This window comes from Suncus etruscus, chromosome 4 (genome assembly GCF_024139225.1).
Source record: "Suncus etruscus isolate mSunEtr1 chromosome 4, mSunEtr1.pri.cur, whole genome shotgun sequence".
NCBI lineage: Eukaryota > Metazoa > Chordata > Mammalia > Eulipotyphla > Soricidae > Suncus > Suncus etruscus.
Window position 1 is genome coordinate 49109134 of NC_064851.1, and position 19689 is coordinate 49128822.

Here is a 19689-nt window from a genome sequence, read left to right on the forward strand (position 1 = left end):
ATTGTGAATCTAATCTCTACTAGCTATTGGTCTATTTAGACCGTTTTTCCCCTTCTGATCCAATCTTGATATGTTCTCTTTCTTAAGGATTTGTCCATTTTGGCTTACTCTTCAAGCCTGTGTTCTCTCTGAACATATAACTCAAATGCTTATTTCTATATTTCTTTGCTTATATCTACTCCAGAAGTATGTTTTCTCTCTTGAACACACACTTCTCCCTCTCTACCCCTTCATATCTTTCTAAATAAATTTCAATAAAAACTATCTTGATTCAACAAAAAGAAAAAGAATTTGCCCATTTCTTCCAGGTTGTCCAACTAATTATTGCAATGTAGATTTTCCTAAAATACATTTTTCTAAAATATTGATTTCTCTAATTTTTTCACAAAACCCTTTTAATTTACGCCATATATGCAGTAACTTCTTTCATTTCTGATTTTAATTTTCTCTTTGTAAAAATGAATCTTGTTAGAGAGCTATTTTATCTTTTTGAGTAGCTGACCTTTCATTCTTTTTATGAGCCATTCCTTTTAAATCTGTTTCATTTATTTGTTTTAATTTTAGCATTTTCTTTCCACCAACTCATTTTGGACTGGGAGCTCTTGGGGGTGGCTTTATTTTTATATAAAAACTAGTATATTTTTATTTGTAATTTGTTTTCTTTTTCACTGAGGTAGAACAGAAGCTTCTATAAGCTTCCTTCTCATACTGCTTTTGTTAAATTCCATAATTTATATAGTAAAGTATCTGTCTTCATGTATTTAAAAAATATTTTCTCTGAATTCCTCATTAAAATAATTCAACCGCATGTTGTTTGGATTCTACATATTTGTGTTTTCCTCTTTCTTGTTTTATCTGATTTCCCACTTCAAATCATTGTGATCTAAAAAAAGGCTTGACATAATTTTAATTTTCATAAATTTATTGATTATTTTTGTGTCACCCCATACACCATATCTTAGACAATCGTCTGTGAATATATAAGGAAAATATGCATTTTGCTGCTTAAGAGTGGAATATTCTATGAATATCTACTAAGCCCATTTTCATCCAATTTGTCACTTAAGGTTATAGTTTAAGTTTTGAAAATAGAAAGTATTAAGATTATTCTTTCATTTAGTACTCTAAAAATATCCTCTTGTGTGCATAGTTTTGAAGAACATTTTTGTTTGTTTTGTAACTCGGGAGTTACTCCTGGGCTCTAGGCTCAGAAATCACTCCTGGCAGGCTCAGGAGACCAAATGGAATGTTAGGAATAAAACCTAGGTTCATCCTGTTTGGCCAGCATGCAAGGCAAACACCCTACTACTGTACAATCTCTCCAGCCCCAAGTACGGGTGTTTTGTTTTTTTTTTTTTAATAAGATCTTTATTTAAGTACCATGATTACAAACATGTTTGTAGTTAGGTTTCAGTTACAAAAAAAGAATACCCCTTCCACCAGTGCAACCAATGCCCCCGCCTCACTCCTCCCTCACCCCACCTTTATTCAAGACAGGCATTCTACTTCTCTCACTCACTACCACTGTCATGATAATTGTTAGTGTAGTAATTTCTCTAACTGCACTCACCACTCTTTGTGGTAAGCTTCATATCATGGCCCGGTTCTTCCAGGCCTCAACTCTATTATCTCTGGGTTTTATTACAATAATGTCCTTAATTTTTTTAAATCCCATAGATGAGTGAGACTATTCTGTTTCTATCTCTCCCCCTCTGACTTATATCACTCAGCATAATGTCCATCCATTTATAGGAAAATTTCATGACTTAATTTTTCCTGAAGGCTGCACATTGTATATATGTACCGCATTGTTTGTATGTACTACATTTTCTTTAGCCACCCATCTGTTGTTGGTCATCTGGATTGCTTCCAGATTTTGGCTATTGTAAATAGCATTGCAATGACTATAGGTGTGCAGAAGGTATTTTTACGTTGTGTTTTTGTGTTCCTACGGTATAACCCTAGGAGTGGTATAACTAGATCATCTGAAGCTCTATTTCCAGTATTTTGAGGAATCTACATATGGTTTTCCATAATGGCTAGACTAGATGACATTCCCACCAGCAGTGAATGAGAGTTCCTTTCTCCCCACATCCCTGCCAGTACTGATTATACTTGTTCTTTGTGATGTGTTCCAGTCTCTGCAGTGTGAGATGGTACCTCATTGTTGTTTTGAATTGCATCTCCCTGATGATTAGTGATGTAGAAAAATTTTAAGACCAGTCATCATTAAAAGAATGAAGGAATGGTGAAGAGAAATAACAAAGGAGGAACATAATGGAACAGTTAGTTTTCCTGTAGTAAAAAACTCTGGCTCTGGGTGGTATAGTGCTTCCCGAGCAGTATGAAGTAAGAGCCACTTGGGCAAAACTCAGCCCAGTAGTACAGACCTGATGGCTCCATGCTCAGGCTCAGTTATAGTGGAGGCCATCAGGCCCATCAACAGAATGAAGTGTTGGCTTCAAGCATTCAAGGCTCAGATAGTTCCACCCCATTAAGTGATCTCCAAGAAAGAGCATTTTATGCTTTCTGAGAAAAACTCTATTTGAGAAAAAAAAAAAATCACTCTCATAAAAAGGAGTAAAAATCAAGTTGTGAGTCATTTTCCCACATCAATCATGTTAACAACAGTGAATGAAATGTAAATCATAGACTTCCTCTTAAGGCACCCCTAAATAAACTCACTCAACATATTCCAAAGGCAGTCATACCATAACAAACCACTCTGCTTCCACATTACTTTTATTTGTAGAGATAAAAATCTCAGAATTTCTTCTATTAGCCAGTACTGTTTTCATTGAAAATTGAAAAAGGCACTTTAAACTTTTCCAGGTAAGACAACACAAAGCAGTCAGAAATATTGCTACATGTTTTTATTTAACATACCCTATTTATTTACTCAATTCTTCTGTACTCATATTCTTTCCTTTTTCAAGGTTCTTTTTACCTACATTTATTGTAAGTATGATATATATTTATTTATAAATTTATAAATATATAACTTATAAATAAATTTACAAAAATTTATAATAAATTTATGTATAAATACATATGTGTATATGTGTATCTATACACATATGTATATAGTCCCTATATATGTGTATATCATATATAATACTTATAATATATAAATTATACATTTTAAATATTAAATAAATTAAATTTTAATTATACATTATATTATTTATAATATATACTTGTATATTATACATTATATTATATATGATATATAATAACATAATATATTATATGTAAGTGTGATATATGATATATACATATATAGGGAATATGTATATGTATATAGATGATTGATAGATAGATAGATAGATAGATAGATAGATAGATAGATAGATAGATAGATAGATAGATAGATAAAAACTCCCATCTTGGACTGTTTACAATCTCTTGGCTTCTTTCCCTGAAAGGTTCTTGTAGCAAATCCAGTTTTTTTCCTGTCACTACTTCTTAGATTCCAACTCCACAAGTTCTGGTTTCATGAGATAGGACTATCCTCTTAAAATTCCACGGAGTGACTGTATTTTGTTAGTTCTTGTTATTGCTCAAAGGCAGGAACGGGCACCAGAACAAAGCAGATAGTAAGAATTCCTGTGCTGGTATGGTATGTACCAACTCTGCTTAGTTAGGGCCCTTTGCCAGGTTATGGCACTGCTTCTCTAGCAATAATACCACTCGACAAAAACTTGGATTTCCTTGCCCGCAGCACGGATCTGCCCAATGGCACAAGAAACGAAGAAACCCAAAAAGGACTGATGGGCAACATGATTCCTTGTGAACCAGGTAAAAGAGCGCCACCTACTGAGCCTAAAATAAAAGTGTCCTCTTAGGTTTTCCTCCAGACAGAGGGAGTCCATAAAAAAAAAAAAAAACAACACACACTACATACCAGTAGGTTTGTCATTCAAGTCTCACCTGCCATTCTCACTATGATATAGATAACCTGATTCACCTTAAACTAATGTACAACATGGATCATAAAACGCAACAACAAATATATTCTTGTTCAGATGGTTTTACACAGCTATTTATTTAGTACTTTATTCTTCTGAGAAAATTGATGTGTCGAGAGTTAACAAAAATCTACAGAACACAAGAAAATACACATGTATTCTGGAATCACCATTATCCAAAAGAAACCATGATTACCTCCACATAAGCCAACTCTGTTAAGTGAATCCCTATGAAAGAAAGCAACATCTAGTCAAAAGCAAATCTCAAGCAAAATGAACTGACAAAGATTTATAAAATATAGTAATTACAAAAGACCTTATAAATGTTGTAACAAAGAACACAGTCCTCAATTACCAGAGGACTGTTTTACATTTTTTGCTTTAAATTCCTAGCTTTAAAACAAGGAAAAGTCAATTCATTCACTGTTTTCCTATCCCAAAACACATGTATTTGTACTAGACCAGGATAAAGTTTCCTAAATTTTAGAAATAAGGAGTTTTCTCTACTTTGCATTTTTCCCTTTGTGGTGAAAATACTTAATTGTAACCATTCCCAAATATCTTAATTTACCATCTCGTTTTATGTTATTCCTGGTTACTCACTGTGGGAGCAGTCTAAACAGTACTGCTCTTTTTGAGTCACTGAGAGAAGAAAAGTTGGCTTTCATTTTGCACACAGGAGGGTCTGGATCCAGAAATTTTGGCTTTTCCTTAGATTTTCCCACATAAAATCAAGACCGAATGTCAGAGAGTTGGTCTATTAGGCAGGCCAGAGAGTAGCATTTTGCCCGGGATGAAGTAATGTCTCATGCCTTTTGCACAGAAAAACAAAATAAGATCCTATGAAAGGGCACATATAGCTTTTAAACATCTTTCATGTTTAAAACGCTCATACAGTTTTCTCCTATATTTGAAAGGAGCTTAAATTGGACCAATGTGTTCATGTTGAGACTTCCCTTAAATAAAAGTAGAATTCACTTTTTTCTTATTAGACTAGAAAAATAAAACAAAATTAAGCAAAAAGAAATTACCATAGGTGAAATAAGAATGCATTACACCAATTCTTGTTGATTTGACTTTTTTAAAAGCTACTGAGCCTATAAAGAAGGAGAGCTTAAGAAATGACCTCAGGGGCCAAAGAAACAGTGCAGTTGTCAGGGCATGCAGCCTACCTAAATTCAATCCCTGGTGCTGCATTTGGTCCCCTGAGCCATGCCAGAAGTGATCCCTGAGCCCTAAACTTAAGAATAAACCCGGAGGAGGGAGATCTGGGAAATTGGTGGTGGGAATGTTGCACTGGTGAAGGGGGGTGCTCTTTACATGACTGTAATCATACAACTATAATCATGTTTGTAATCACGGTGTTTAAATAAAGATAAAAAAAAAAAGAAAGATGGTAAAACCGGGGCCAGAGAGATAGCATGGCGTTCGTTCGCCTTGCGTGCAGAAGGTCGGTGGTTTGAATCCCAGCATCCCATATGGTCCCCTGAGCCTGCCAGGAGCGATTTCTGAGCATAGAGCCAAGAGTGACCTCTGAGGGCCCAGGAGAGATAGCAGAGCCGTGTTTGCCTTGCAAGCAGCTGATCCAGGACCTAAGGTGGTTGGTTCGAATCTCAGTGTCCCATATGGTCCCCCGTGCCTGCCAGGAGCTATTTCTGAGCAGACAGCCAGGAGTAACCCCTGAGTACCGCCGGTTGTGACTCAAAAACCAAAAAAAAAAAAAAAAAGAGTGACCTCTGAGCACTGCTGGGTGTGACCCAAAAACCGAAAAAAAAAAAGAGGGTTAAATGTGTCCTTTTAAGCAAATAGTTAAAACAACCATTTTAACTACTTGAAATACTCTGCCTGACAGGCATATCACAAGTGTTCGGAAACCTGTGGGTCTCTGTGTTCTGCCTGACACTGTTGATAAAGGAGACAAAGTGGTAATTGTTGAAAGGGGCTGGGATTGTGGCATATGTGTTGGCATTCATTTCTTCATGAATGATTAAAAATAAACTGTGTTCTTTCCCTGATAAAAAAAAAAGAATAAACCCTATAACTACATTGAGAACTATCCTAACAATGAGAATGTATGAGGAAAATAGAAAGCCTGCATAGAATACAGGCAAGGGTGGGGTGGGGAGGAGGGAGAATTGGGACATTGGTGATGGGAATGCTGCACTGGTGATGGGGGGTGTTCTTTACATGATAGACACCCAACCACAATCATGTTTGTAATCAAGATGTTTAAATAAAAATAAATAAATAAATAAATAAATAAATAAATAAATAAATAAATAAAAGAATAAATCCTAGGGGCCGGAGAGATAGCATGGAGGTAAGGCATTTTCCTTGCATGCTGAAGGATGGTGGTTTCAATCCTGGCATCCCATATGGTCCCCTGAGCCTGCCACGAGCGATTTCTGAGTGTAGAGCTAGGAGTGACCTCTAAGCGCTGCAAGGTATGACCCAAAAAAGCAAAAAAACAAAACAAACAAACAAAAAGAATAAACCCTAAACACTCCTGACTGAGGTACAAAACAAAACAAAAATGACCTTGAAAACACATTAGTCCCTATCAGTTCTTAATGAACATTTCTGGGTCTGCCAGATTACACAAAATACAATTATTTTTTAAAATTAAGTACCTAATATGAGCACCTAGTAGGTACAAAAAAAAAACAAAAAACAAATTGAGCACTGGGTCTCTCTGCTTAAAAGGTTAGATTTTTAGGAAATGCAGGCTAACAATAATATACAGGCTCTTTCTCTTCCAATTGAGTCTATGCAAGTTAAAAAATAAGGGAGCCAAGTAAATCCAGTAAGCCCTAAGGCCTTCATTTAACCTTCTTGGAAAAAAGACAATGATTCCTCTGCTAATAAATGCTCATGATATGTTCATAATAAGGTAATACAGAGTCTGAATTATTAGCCTTCTCTTAAGAAACAAAAGGAGGAATGATTTCCTTCATGGAGTAGGACTTGGCAATACATCTTTTTATTTACCCCACCCCCAGGACTGACTGTTGTCTCATTACATTATGCTTTATAAAGGTATTTTGTTTCTTTTGGGAAATAACCTGGTATCAGTGAGAAATAACAAGCAAGTTGATGTATACTGAGAGAAAACGTGACTTAGGAGATGAAGAGTTCTACTGCTTACTCCTGGCTCTATATTCAGGGATAACTCGTGGCTGAACTCAGGAAACCATATGGGTGGTGTCAGGGATTAAATTCACATCAACCAAATGCAAAGCCTTCCCAAATGTAAGGCCTTCCCTGATGTATTATTGCTCCAGACCAGCTCATTATTTTAAAAGGTACAGTGCACTAGAAAGTGAAAGCCCAAAGGGACCAATCTACCAATCATAACATGGAAAAGAAGTAACATCATCTTTTATGCATATATGCTTTTTCTTTAAAGATTGGAAACAATTTATAGACATTCTTCTCCTCCTCAGAAGTCTTTTTGGGTCTAGCAATCAGCTTTGGTAGTACCTTCACAGTACTCTGATAATTTAACTATAAACAGCACGAAGAACTATAGTATTAAACATATGTTCTTTCTTCTTATGTATCCCAGTCGTTCCCTTAGTTTGAATTGGTAAAGTATGCTCTGTGATATTATGCTTGGTATAGGAAATATGAATATAAGCAAATCCTGATAAGTACTTTATTTTATTTATTTTGTTCTGAATTGCATACTTATAAGTATGGGGCCGGCGAGGTGGCGCTAGTGGTAAGGTGTCTGCCTTGCAAGCGCTAGCCATGGAAGGACCACGGGACTGTTGTTTGATCCCCTGGCGTCCCATATGGTCCCCCCAAGCCAGGGGCGATTTCTGAGCGCTTAGCCAGGAGTAACCCCTGAGCATCAAATGGGTGTGGCCAAAAAAAACAAACAAAAAAAAAGTATACTTGAAGAAGGCTTAAACTGCATGCATTTTATTACATACAAATCAATTGCAACTAATATATTTCGGGGGTAGTTTGGGGACACAATGGCTGTGCTCAAGGATCACTCCTTGTGTGCAAAGCAAGCACTTAACTATCTGTCCAGATATGGAATTGATTTTTTTCCAGAAAAACCAGCTCCTTTTAGTAAGTTTAGAATTATGTAATTTTAGTTAAATTGACTTGAAGATATTTGAGTTTGTGTGACACTAATGTGAATAGGGTTGGATTTTTTAATGTCCATTTCTTCTCTATCATTATTGGTGTATAAGAAGGCCATTGATTTTTGCTTGTTAATTTTGTAGCCTGCCACTTTGCTATATCAATCTATTGTTTCTATAAGCTTTTTGGTAGTGTCTTTAAGATTTTCTAAATATAGTATCACGTCATCTGCAAACAGTGAGAGCTTGACTTCTTCTTTTCCTATCTGGATATCTTATTAACTTAACTAAAGATGTGAAGGACCTATAAAAAGAAAACTACACTGCATGTATTAAGAGTATTCCTTATCTTTATGTTATGTTTTGCATATCCAGAATGTCCATTTTGTATTCTGCCCTTTCCAACATCCCTACAAAGCTCATTTTTACGCCTTAACTCTCTCACCCCCCCCCAAACATCACTAATCCACATTACTCCTTTTAACTTCAGTACTGCACAATCCTAATCACAGACCAAAGCCGTGCATTGTGTGTAACAACCCCAAACTGATTCAAAAGACAAAAAAGGACACGTATTTCTTTAGAATATTTTGTGTTTTTTCTCTACAGCTAAAAGTCTTACTAAATATTCTCTTATACAGTGATGATTCTAACAACTTTTTTATCTTCTCTTTATGAGCTGTTCAACAAGGAATTTTGGTGAAAGAGTACCCCAAGTTAATGCTTATGATTGAACCATGTCATGGGGATTGTTGAACTTGTTCTTACGGCCCCCATATGCGCCAATAACGCCATGTGGCATTGCTCCTTTTTTGCATAGGCACGTTAAAATGGAAAAATACTATACATACAAATAAGATCCTATCTAATAGAGATTGGAACAACAAATCTTGTAATGCAAAGGGACCTTACACCCTGAACATTGACATAACGACCTGCACAGACCTCAGAAGAAAGGGCATTTTCCACTCACCCCTGTACCAGGGAAGCCATCTACGAAACATCCAGGTTTGTCTATAACATCACCTGGAAGCAATCCTCTACCATGGAAGACCCTACCACTGCTCAGACATCAACCTGCTCAAAAGAGACTTCCCTTAACACTGAGAAGATTTAACAACAACAATGACCTGCTTACAGGACAGGGCTCCCTACATTGCCCTTTAATGGTGAGGTGAAACGAGAGGACGCTCCACATCTTGACTTCAATGTAGGATATGCAGATTCCAGGATCTTTAATACAGAAACATGATACCAACAACAGACACTGTGTGAAAAGTGTGTTGGCACTACAGTCAATGTCTTGGATTGGATGATCTAGCTTGCCTGGAGACTAGAGTTGGTCTTATGCCAGGAAACTTCAGGGGTAGGGTCTCTTTGTATTTAGGCCAAGGTTATTCCTTTCCATGCCCCTCAAATTTTGGTGGGCCTATGCAAACAACAATTGCCACTCTAACACCATTTTTACTGTGCTCCTTTGACTCTAATCCTTAAAAAAGCACTTAAAATTTGAGGATAACTTAAGCTAATATGCATGTACATGGAAATGTAAAAAATACTATGCTTCTAATGTTTAAGGAGTTACATAAGTTTTATGGCTTAAGATTGCTTTGTGTGCTGTTAAGAAATATTATAATGTGTTACAGTCTGGGGACTTGAGGGACAAAGTAATTGTACATGGATTCTGTTTTATTTATCTTAATGTTCTTTGGCTGAAAGTTCAAAGTTAAGATATCAGCAAGGGGACTTCTTCTGAGAATTATGTTATGGGTGATTGTCCTTCCACTGTAATTTTACCTTGTCCTCTTTCTTTGCATCTTTGTTCTCATAATTAAAAAAATTAAAATAAAGAAAAAGAAAACTACAAAACCCTGCTTCAAGAAATAAAAGAGGACACAAGAAAATGGAGATATGTACAAAGCTCGTGAATTGAGAAGTTTAACATCATTAAAATGGCAATACTCCCCAAAGCACTGTACAGATTTAATGCAATCCCTCTAAGGATACCCAGGACATTCTTCAAAGAAGTGGATCAAACACTCCTGAAATTCATTTGGAACAATAGACACCCATGAATAGCTAAAGCAACCCTTGGAAAATGGGAGGCATTACTTTCCCAAACTTTAAATTGTATTACAAAGCTACAGTCATTAAAATAGCTTGGTACTGGAATAAAGACAGACCCTCATATCAGTGGAATAGAACTGAGTATTCAGAGAATGTGCTCCAATTATATAATCAATTAATCTTTGATAAAGGGGCAAAAAATGCGAAATGAAACAAGGAAAGCCTCTTCAACAAGTGGTGTTGGAGCATCTGGTCAGCCACTTGCAAAAAAAGCGAACTCAGACCTCTATCTAACACCATGCACTAAGGTCAAATCCAAATGGATTAAAGACCTTGATATCAGACCCGAAACCATAAGGTATACTGAACAACAGCAGGTAAAACACTCCATGACATTGAGACTAGGTATCTTCAAGGAGGAAACAGCACTCTCCATAAAAGTGGAAACAGAGATAAACAGATGAGACTACATTAAGCTGAGAAGCTTTTGCACTTCAAAGGAAATAGTGCCTAAGATACAAAAGCCACCCATAGATGGAGAAACTGTTCACCCAATACCCATCAGACAATGGGCTAATATCTAAGATATACAAGTTACTGACAGAAATTAACAAGAAAACAACATCTAACCCCATCAAAAAATGGGGAGAAGGGCCCGGAGAGATAGCACAGCGGCATTTGCCTTGCAAGCAGCCGATCCAGGACCAAAGGTGGTTGGTTCGAATCCCAGTGTCCCACATTGTCCCCCGTGCCTGCCAGGAGCTATTTCTGAGCAGACAGCCAGGAGTAACCCCTGAGCACCGCCGGGTGTGACCCAAAAACTAAAAAAAAAAAAAAAAAAACAAAACAAAAAAAAATGGGGAGAAGAAATGTACAGGCAATTTCTCAAAGAAGAAATACAAATAACCAAAAGGCACATGAAAAAAATATTCCACATCACTAATTATCAGGGAGATGCAAATCAAAACAATGAGGTACCATCTCATACCACAGAGACTGGCACACATCACAAAGAACAAGAACTATCAGTGTTGGCAGGGATGTGGAGAGAAAGGAACTCTCATTCACTGCTGATGGGAATACTGCCTAGTCCAGCCCTTATGGAAAACAATATGGAGATTCCTCAAAAATCTGGAAATTGAACTCCCATATGATCCAGCTATACCACTTCTAGGGATATACCCTGGGAACACAAAAACAAAGTACAAAAATCCCTTCCTCACACCTAAATTCATCACAGCACTATTTACAGACTCTGGAAACAACCAAGATTTCCTTCAACAGATGAATGGCTAAGAAACTGGGGTGAGTGCAGTTAGAACACTAACAACTACCATGATAATATTAATGAGTGAGAGAAGTAAAATGACTGTGTCAAATACAGTCAGGGGCTGTGGGTAGAAAAATATGGGGTGAATTTGGTGATGGGAATGTTGCACTGATAAAACGGGGTGTGACTAAAACCCCCTTTTTGTGACTAAAACCCAACTACAGCCATGTTTTAGTCACAGTGTTTAAATAAAGATAAAAAAAATGTAAAAACAAATAAAATTTTTTTTAAAAATTTAAAAAAAGAATTATGTAATTTTAAATTGATGAATGTCTATGGATTAAATCATACTACTTTCAAAGATTTAAAAAATTTGATATCAGATTTCTCCTCAAAAATTTAAAAATTATGATGAAAATATTTATAATCACTTAAAAAGGAAAAGTAGGGCTGATGATATACTTCAATGGTAGAGAAAATATATGAGGTCTTGAAAATAATATGGAAAAGAATTTTATAATGTATGTAAGTATCTACAAGCAAAGCCCATCTCAATAGGGAGGCCTCAAAATCTATACCAAATATCCATTTTTAGAAAAAAATTTTTAAATATTTTCCAGTTGGCTGAAATATGAATCAGCTTACAAATTAAAGAATTTCAAAAAAAGTATATAGATGCTTATGAGTTGAAGCTGGATGAAAATGTCCAATGTTAATTGTAATTCCTATATAAGAAGACAAATAAAAACAAGACAATGGGAAATGAGAGTCCCAAAAACCCACAGTACTTTTCATTCTATAAGACACACCTGACCATAAGACACATGTAGTTTTTAGATGAGGAAAACAAGAGACATCAGGAGCTGGCAGCTGCAAACAACAAGCCTACAAGGCCAAAGTATATTTACAGTACATTGGTCCACATCTGGTTAAACACATTTACCTAACTTTTTTTTTTTTTACATCAGATAGTATATATTTTTTAAATACTTTTTTGTTAATATAAAAAAAAGTCCCCTGCACTCCGGCTTCAGCTCCAGATGGCATTCGCTCCATAGGACACACAGACATTTCCCCCCATCTTTGGGGGAAGTAAAAGTGTGTCTTATGATATGAAAAATATGGTAATTATATTAATTAAAACTGAGGTATGTAGGTAAGAGAAGATAACAGAGTGAATTCTTTATTTGATTAAATTCCCTCTCACTTTCCTTTTCTCTCTCTTTCTCTCTTTCACATATACAAGCACACACAGGCGTGGCACAGCCACACATGGCAGTGTGTAGGGCTTATTTACTTCCCACTCTGTGCTCAGGGAACATTCCTCCTGGATGTGGCCAGGGTATAATAAGAGTGATGGGGATTTAATTAGCTGCATTGTATGTAGAGTACAATCTATCTGGTTCTCTTTATTTTTAAAAAAAAACAGGCAAATTTAGGGGCTGGAGCAATGGCACAGCAGTAGTGCACTTGCCTTGCACATGGCTGACATAGGAGAAATCGCAGTTCAATCCCCCTAACTCCCATATGGTCCCCCAAGCCAGGAGCGATTTCTGAGCACATAGCTAGGAGTAACCCCTGAGCATCACTGGGTGTGGCAAAAGAAAACAAATTTAAAAAAAAACTTTTAGAATTTCTTGCTCCTTTATCAAAAACTAGGTGATTGCATGTCTGGGGAGCATTCTCTGAGTAATCAAGCCTATTCCATTAATCTGATGGTCTGTCTTTATTTCAATACCATGCTGTTTTGATAACTATTGCTTTGTAGTACAGTTTAAAATTGGGGAAAGTAATGCCTCCCATATTCCTTTTCCCAAGGATTGCTTTAGCTATTCGAGGGTGTTTATTGCTCCAAATGAATTTCAGAAGTGTTTGTTCCACTTCTTTGAAGAATATCATGAGTATCTTTAGAGGGATCACATTAAATCTGTACAATGCTTTGGGGAGTATTGCTATTTTAGTGATGTTAATCCTGCCAAACCATGAGCAGGGTATGTGTTTCCATTTCCGCATGTCCTCTCATATTCCTTGGAGCAGAATTTTATAGTTTTCTTTGTATAGGTCCTTCACATCTTTAATCAAGTTAACTCCAAGATACTAAATGAAGCAAGGAAAGCCTCTTCAACAAGTGGTGTTGGCACAACTGGTTAACCACTTACAAAAAAGCGAACTCAGACCCCTAGCTAACAGCATGCACAAAGGTCAAATCCAAATGGATTAAAGACCTTGATATCAGACATGAAACCATAAGATATAGAGAACAACACGTAGGTAAAACACTCCATGACATTGAAATGAAAGGCAACTTTAAGAAGGAAACAGCACTCTCCAAACAAGTGGAAGCAGAGATAAACAGATGGGAATATATTAAGCTCAGAAGCTTCTGCACCTCAAAGGAAATAGTGCCCAGGATACAAGAGTCACCCACTGACTGGGAGAAACTATTCACCCAATACCCATCAGATAAGGGACTAATATCCAAAACACTGATGGAACTTTACAAGAAAAAAAAAACATCTAATCCCATCAAAAAATGGGGAAAAGAAATGAACAGACACTTTGACAAAGAAGAAATACAAATGGCCAAAAGGCATATGAAAAAATGCTCCACATCACTAATCATCAGAGAGATGTAAATCAAAACAACTATGAGGTACCATATCATGCCACAGAGATTGGCACACATCACAAAGAACGAGAACAAGCAGTGCTGGTGGGGATGTGGAGAGAAAGGACCTCTCTTTCACTGCTGATGGGAATGCCGTCTAGTCCAACCTTTATGGACGATGTGGAGATTCCTCCAAAAACTGGAAATTGAACTCCCATATGATCTAGCTATACCACTCCTAGGGATATATCCTAGGAACTAAAAAATACAACACATAAATCCCTTCTTCACACCTATATTCATTGCAGCACTATTTACAATAGCCAGACTCTGGAAACAACCAAGATGCCCTTCAACAGATGAATGGCTAAAGAATCTGTAGTACATATACACAATGGAATATTATGTAGCTGTCAGGAGAGATGAAGTCATGAAACTTTCCTATACATGGAATCTAATTTGCATAGTGAAATAAGTCAGAAGGAGAGAGATAGATGCAGAAAAGTCTCCCTCAATTATGGGTTTTAAGAAAAATAAAAGATATTTTTACAGTAATTCCCAGAGACAAAAGAGATGAGGGCTGGAAGGTCCAGCTCACAACACGAAGCTCACATAAAAGAGTGATGAGTACAGTTAGAGAAATAACTACACTGAGAACTATCATAACAATGTGAATGAATGAGGGAAGCAGAAAGCCTGTCTCGAGTGCAGGTGGGGGTGGGGTGGGGAGAAGGGAGATTTGGGACATTGGTGATGGGAATGTTGTACTGGTGAAGGGGGGGTGTTCTTTACATGACTGAAACCCAACTACAATCGTATTTGTAATCAAGGTGTTTAAATAAAGATATTTAAAAAAACTTTTAAATATTTCTCCAATATAAAAATAGACAATGAAATGAACAATAAAAAAGAAAAATATTCATGAAAAATACATATATAAGGGCATATAAAAAGTACAGTGTAATTAAGTTATTCCAAATCAAAGAGTGACCTTCCTTGATTATCAGATGAGTAACCTTCAGGAAAATGGGGGCCCACACAACAACTTGGAATATACACCAACATCCTTAAATTAAACATGTTCATATTTCTGAATGAGGGCTAAAGAGGTAGTAGAAAGGCCCTTCCTTGCCTTGTAAGCAGCTGACTCCTATTCAATTCAGGCTAATTCTCAGCATCTCTTCACTACCAGGAGTAAACCCTGATCACAGTAGCCCCTGAGAATCACCAGATATGGCCCCATATCAAAACCAAACAAACAAAATCCTAAACCTTTTTTTCTTTTGGGTTTTTTACTTACTCCAGACCCCATGCTCAGGAATTATTCTTGGCAGGGATTGGGAGACTTTATGGAGTGCCAGGTATGTGAAGAAAGTACCTTACTCTGCTGTACTATCTCTCCAGGACCAAAAATTAAAATATTTGACTTATTAACTCATAAATTTATAGAAGTATCTCTTAAGAAATATTAAATTTATAATAAGAAAAAGAACTTAGAACTAATAAAAATTTCTAACATGAAAATAATCTTATTATAAGATTATGTAAATATATAACATAAATGTAGGAGCACATAAATTATATATGATATATAATATATAATGTATGATATAAAATATAGACACATGTAAACATAATATGTAAATGTACTATAAATATATTTATAAATACATTAAATAAATATAGAACTACCTAAAAATTATACACATATAAATATTTAATATAATAAATCAAGAAAATACTAAAATAATTTTTAAAAGTTAAAGGTCATAAAATATAAATATAATAAATAAATATAAAACACAAAGTTGTTAAATGCTATAATAAAAACTTTTTGCCCCCCCCCTCCACTCCTATAATAAAAATTTTGAGATAATACATATTCTAGATTTTAATTACTGGAGGGAAATGCAAAGAAATATAAAGCAATAATTTCTCTAAAATTATTTTATAACTATTTTCCCTTTTGTGTATATTTTAGTTTTTATTAAGTATGTGAGGAGGCACCATAATATGTTTTAAAATAGAATTACAAAAATGTTACCTACCTTTTTTCAACGTGCTCAGCAAGATCTAAAGGGAAGAGTAGTTATTTCAATACACTGATAATTTTGTCTGAAACCATGCTGATGATGCATGAGTGCTGCTTTCCATCTTTTTTATTTACCTCACTTGGGAATTCATGTACAAACAGTATATAGAATAGTTTCTTTACCAGGACAGCACTAGCCTCAGCTGTAGTGCATCAGCCAACTGGAACGTCAGTTAGCAATGTGTCATTCAGCACACTTAGTGCTCTGTAACATTGGTCTGCCCAGAAAGCCTTTGCCTGAGACCATCCCCAGATGATGTCCACACCTCCAGGTGAAGCAACTGCTGAAATAATCCAGGATCTAATAACTCTGGCATGAAGAGCTATTATTTCCTTGACCTTTCCCAGCCCCTGAAATTCTTGGGCAGGAAGTTTTAACAGTGTGTTTGTTCCAACCCAACTAATAAAGGAGCTTTTTAAAGTTGAGAAAAACATGGCGTATTGTGTTCCTGGATCCAGAATGTGTACAACACATAAAGAAGCACAAAATATGTACAGTACCTTCCTGAAGCTGTGTTGGCTTAGCAGAATTTTCCCCGCTCATTAAAATAACAAAAGTTGCAGCTGCTCGAACTGTAGCCTGCCATGTTGACATGGCAACGGGTGGCTCCTGGCATGGAAAAAGGGCCCTGTTGTTTATGGGAGATCCTATAGTATAAACACATGGCCTGAAAAGGAAAGACAGAGAAATAAAGAAGTAGACCTTTAAAATTAGTTGTCACTTTCTCAATAACATAATAGTGAAGATTAAATTGAGCTTTCAAAAACAACATATTTGAGCTTTTGTTGTTGAGGGGATTCAGAACATTCTGAATTAAAGCTGCCAATGGCCGACTATGTGAATAGCTGACCAGCAATTTCTCCCCAAATGAATAACTTAAATATGTAAAGAGAGTTGTTTGTTTTTAAGGAGAAAATATTTTTCAAAGAAAGTTTTTCAAACTACTCTGCCAAGTTAACATTTAAATTACCCTTGTCCCTCCCCTTAGGCCCTTAAAGACTTCAAAAGAAAAATGTGTTACAGAACTTAATACAAACCTTTGAAAATATTTTGGAAAGAAAATTACGTTTGGGAGATTACTGAGATATTAATGTTTGGAAAAACAGCTGGTGGTCTCAAATCCAGTGCTGGCAGGCAGATACCCCCAATTTGAAAACCGCCATCTCAAATAGAAATTTGTGGGAAACTTTGAAGGGAGCACAAGAACTGGGGTTGGCATATAAGCAGGACCTTGGGCCAAAAGAACCAGCTTGTGGAGAGAAAGGTCAAGGACAGAGTTTTTACCAAACCCAAGTGTGGAAAGCAAGACATGATTTTAGAGTTCATTCTGCTACAATTAGGCAATATAAACCCATCCATATCAAGAATCTTCTCTAAGTGGACATAAAGAGAGATTTATGAGATTTATGGATTTCAAGAGAAATCCATTTATTTGACACTGCAAAGTAGAAGACATAAGACCAACCCCCAAAAAGGTCTTAGAAAAAAAAGTTTTACAAAAAGCACTTTTTGCTTTTTAGGAGTAAGACAAATATGCAAATTTAATCACTATGAATGAACATTTATGGCATGTCAACAATTTGCAAGACTGCATGGAATTATGGTACCAATCAATCAGTCAGGATCCAGTAAGTAAAAAAGGAAACCAGTCCAGAGGTAATTTAATATAGAGAACCAGCCTTTCAAGACCTAGAGATGAAAAGCTAATCAGAAGATGGTGAGGCAGCCCAGAGATTAGCATTAGAGGTTGAGAAGCTTGTGTTACTGGGTTATACTGGCTATGTCATCTGGCAGAAGCCAGAGTAAACTGGAGGCTGTTCTGTGGTACTGAGAACACAGATGAGATTAAGTCACTGCTGGATAAGCCAGAGGACATGGGCATGGAGAAGAAATATCTTATCAACCAGCTCTCAACTTTTCCAAAAGCTTTCCCACCAAATTAATGAAATCTGAGAAAGGAAACTTCAAGCCAATAGGTGATGACAGCACAGCAGGAGAGAAGAGTCAAGAGCCCACAAGCAAAAAGGCCTACCCTGGAAGTGCGCCTGCCAGGACAACTCGCTGCTTAAATAGAGGGCAGGAACAGAAGATCAGAAATTCAGAAACATTTAGTCCTGTCTAGACAACCACCTCATTTGATGACTCTAGGAGATGACTTTGACCTCTCTGGGTGACACATCAAAGAGGAATGAGAAGGGGATCAGGTAGATGTCTCCACTGTTCTGGTCCACAAATGTATTTATTCTGTATTCCAAAGTCATAAATCCAAGGCAAGAGCTCATAGAAGATTCTGAAGATTCTGAATTGTCCATCATCTTCAATGATTCCTTTATTTTCTTTGTTTTTGGTTTTTGGGTCACACCCAGCAGCACTCAGCACTCCTGGCTCTGTGCTCAGAAATCGCTCATGGCAGCCTCAGGGGACCAAATGAGATGCTAAGAACTGAACTGGGATCCATCCGTCTGGGGTTGCCTGCTATGCTATAGCTCTGGTTCCCACCTTCAATGATTTCTAAGCTCCACTCAAGTCCAGATGGGGGTCTCAGTTAGTGTCTTGACTCAAGCTGAATAAAAGCCTTGAGAAGTTGGAAGGACAGTATGGTAGAGAGGAAGTGAATGGAGAGATGTTTCAGCAGCATCACCTTGGACAGCTGGGGGAGGCAAACCTTATTCTAAGCATTCTATTTATAAAGCACTTTGATTTTTTCCCCCATCTTAGAGAAGCCTCCTCAGAAGGAAATATAACATCACTTGGAAACAAATTGGAATACCACTGCTTTTTCTTCCAATGTCAAAGTAAGGAGTCAAAGTTTTATAAAGCATGAATTTATGCAGCTATGCCACAATGGTTTAAACCTTGTTGGCACCGCAATGGTCTTCTGGACACTGGCAGGAGTGACTCCTGAATAGAACCAGGTGTGACCACCCTCCAACTATCCATAAATCAAAGCTTTCAGTCTCAGTAAAGCCATTCTATGAATAACTTCCAATATAAGTAGATGGGCTACTTACACAGTGGCAGGCTTTTGTCTAGAGATTTCCTAACACACACACACATACACACACACACACACACACACACACACACACACACACACACACAAAATATCCCTCAGGGGAAATTCCATTGCCACACACATGCCATGAAGATACTCGGGGTAGGAACAGAAATCTCTGGTCACGGTGGACCTCTGGCCTGTCAACAAGAACAGTGCAAGTGAGTGGAAGAGGACTGAGATGCCTGCGGTGGGACAGGCAGACAGTTCACTGTAGTGTAAGGTATCCTAAGCCAGAAACTACCCAAAGCTCTTCCTGAGTTTCTGGCACTTAAAAACCATGAAATGATAAATGCATATATTCCTTTAAGCTCTCATATTGTTAAATAATTTACTATGTAACAATAAATAATTTTCTTGGTTTTTCAGACCACGAAATAGAATAATGAAACTATTAGAAGAAAAAGGTAACTCAGTAAAACATTTGCAAGAAAGGACAAAGAAGAAAGAGTCCTATCTCCTACATTTGTATTTAAGGGGTTTTACAGAACACTGGCAGGGGCAATTGCAGAACATGGAATTTATGATTTACTA

General features: G+C 36.7%; 1 protein-coding gene across 1 annotated transcript in view; it reads right to left on the reverse strand.

The window, feature by feature from the left end:
- The window catches only part of AOPEP (aminopeptidase O (putative)), a 363790-nt gene that overhangs the window by 329155 nt on the left and 14946 nt on the right, over positions 1 to 19689 (reverse strand). The window contains exon 2 of the mRNA XM_049772315.1: positions 16601 to 16767. Within this exon, the coding sequence (XP_049628272.1) occupies positions 16601 to 16767 (167 nt within the window). The remainder of the gene's footprint in view (positions 1 to 16600; positions 16768 to 19689) is intronic.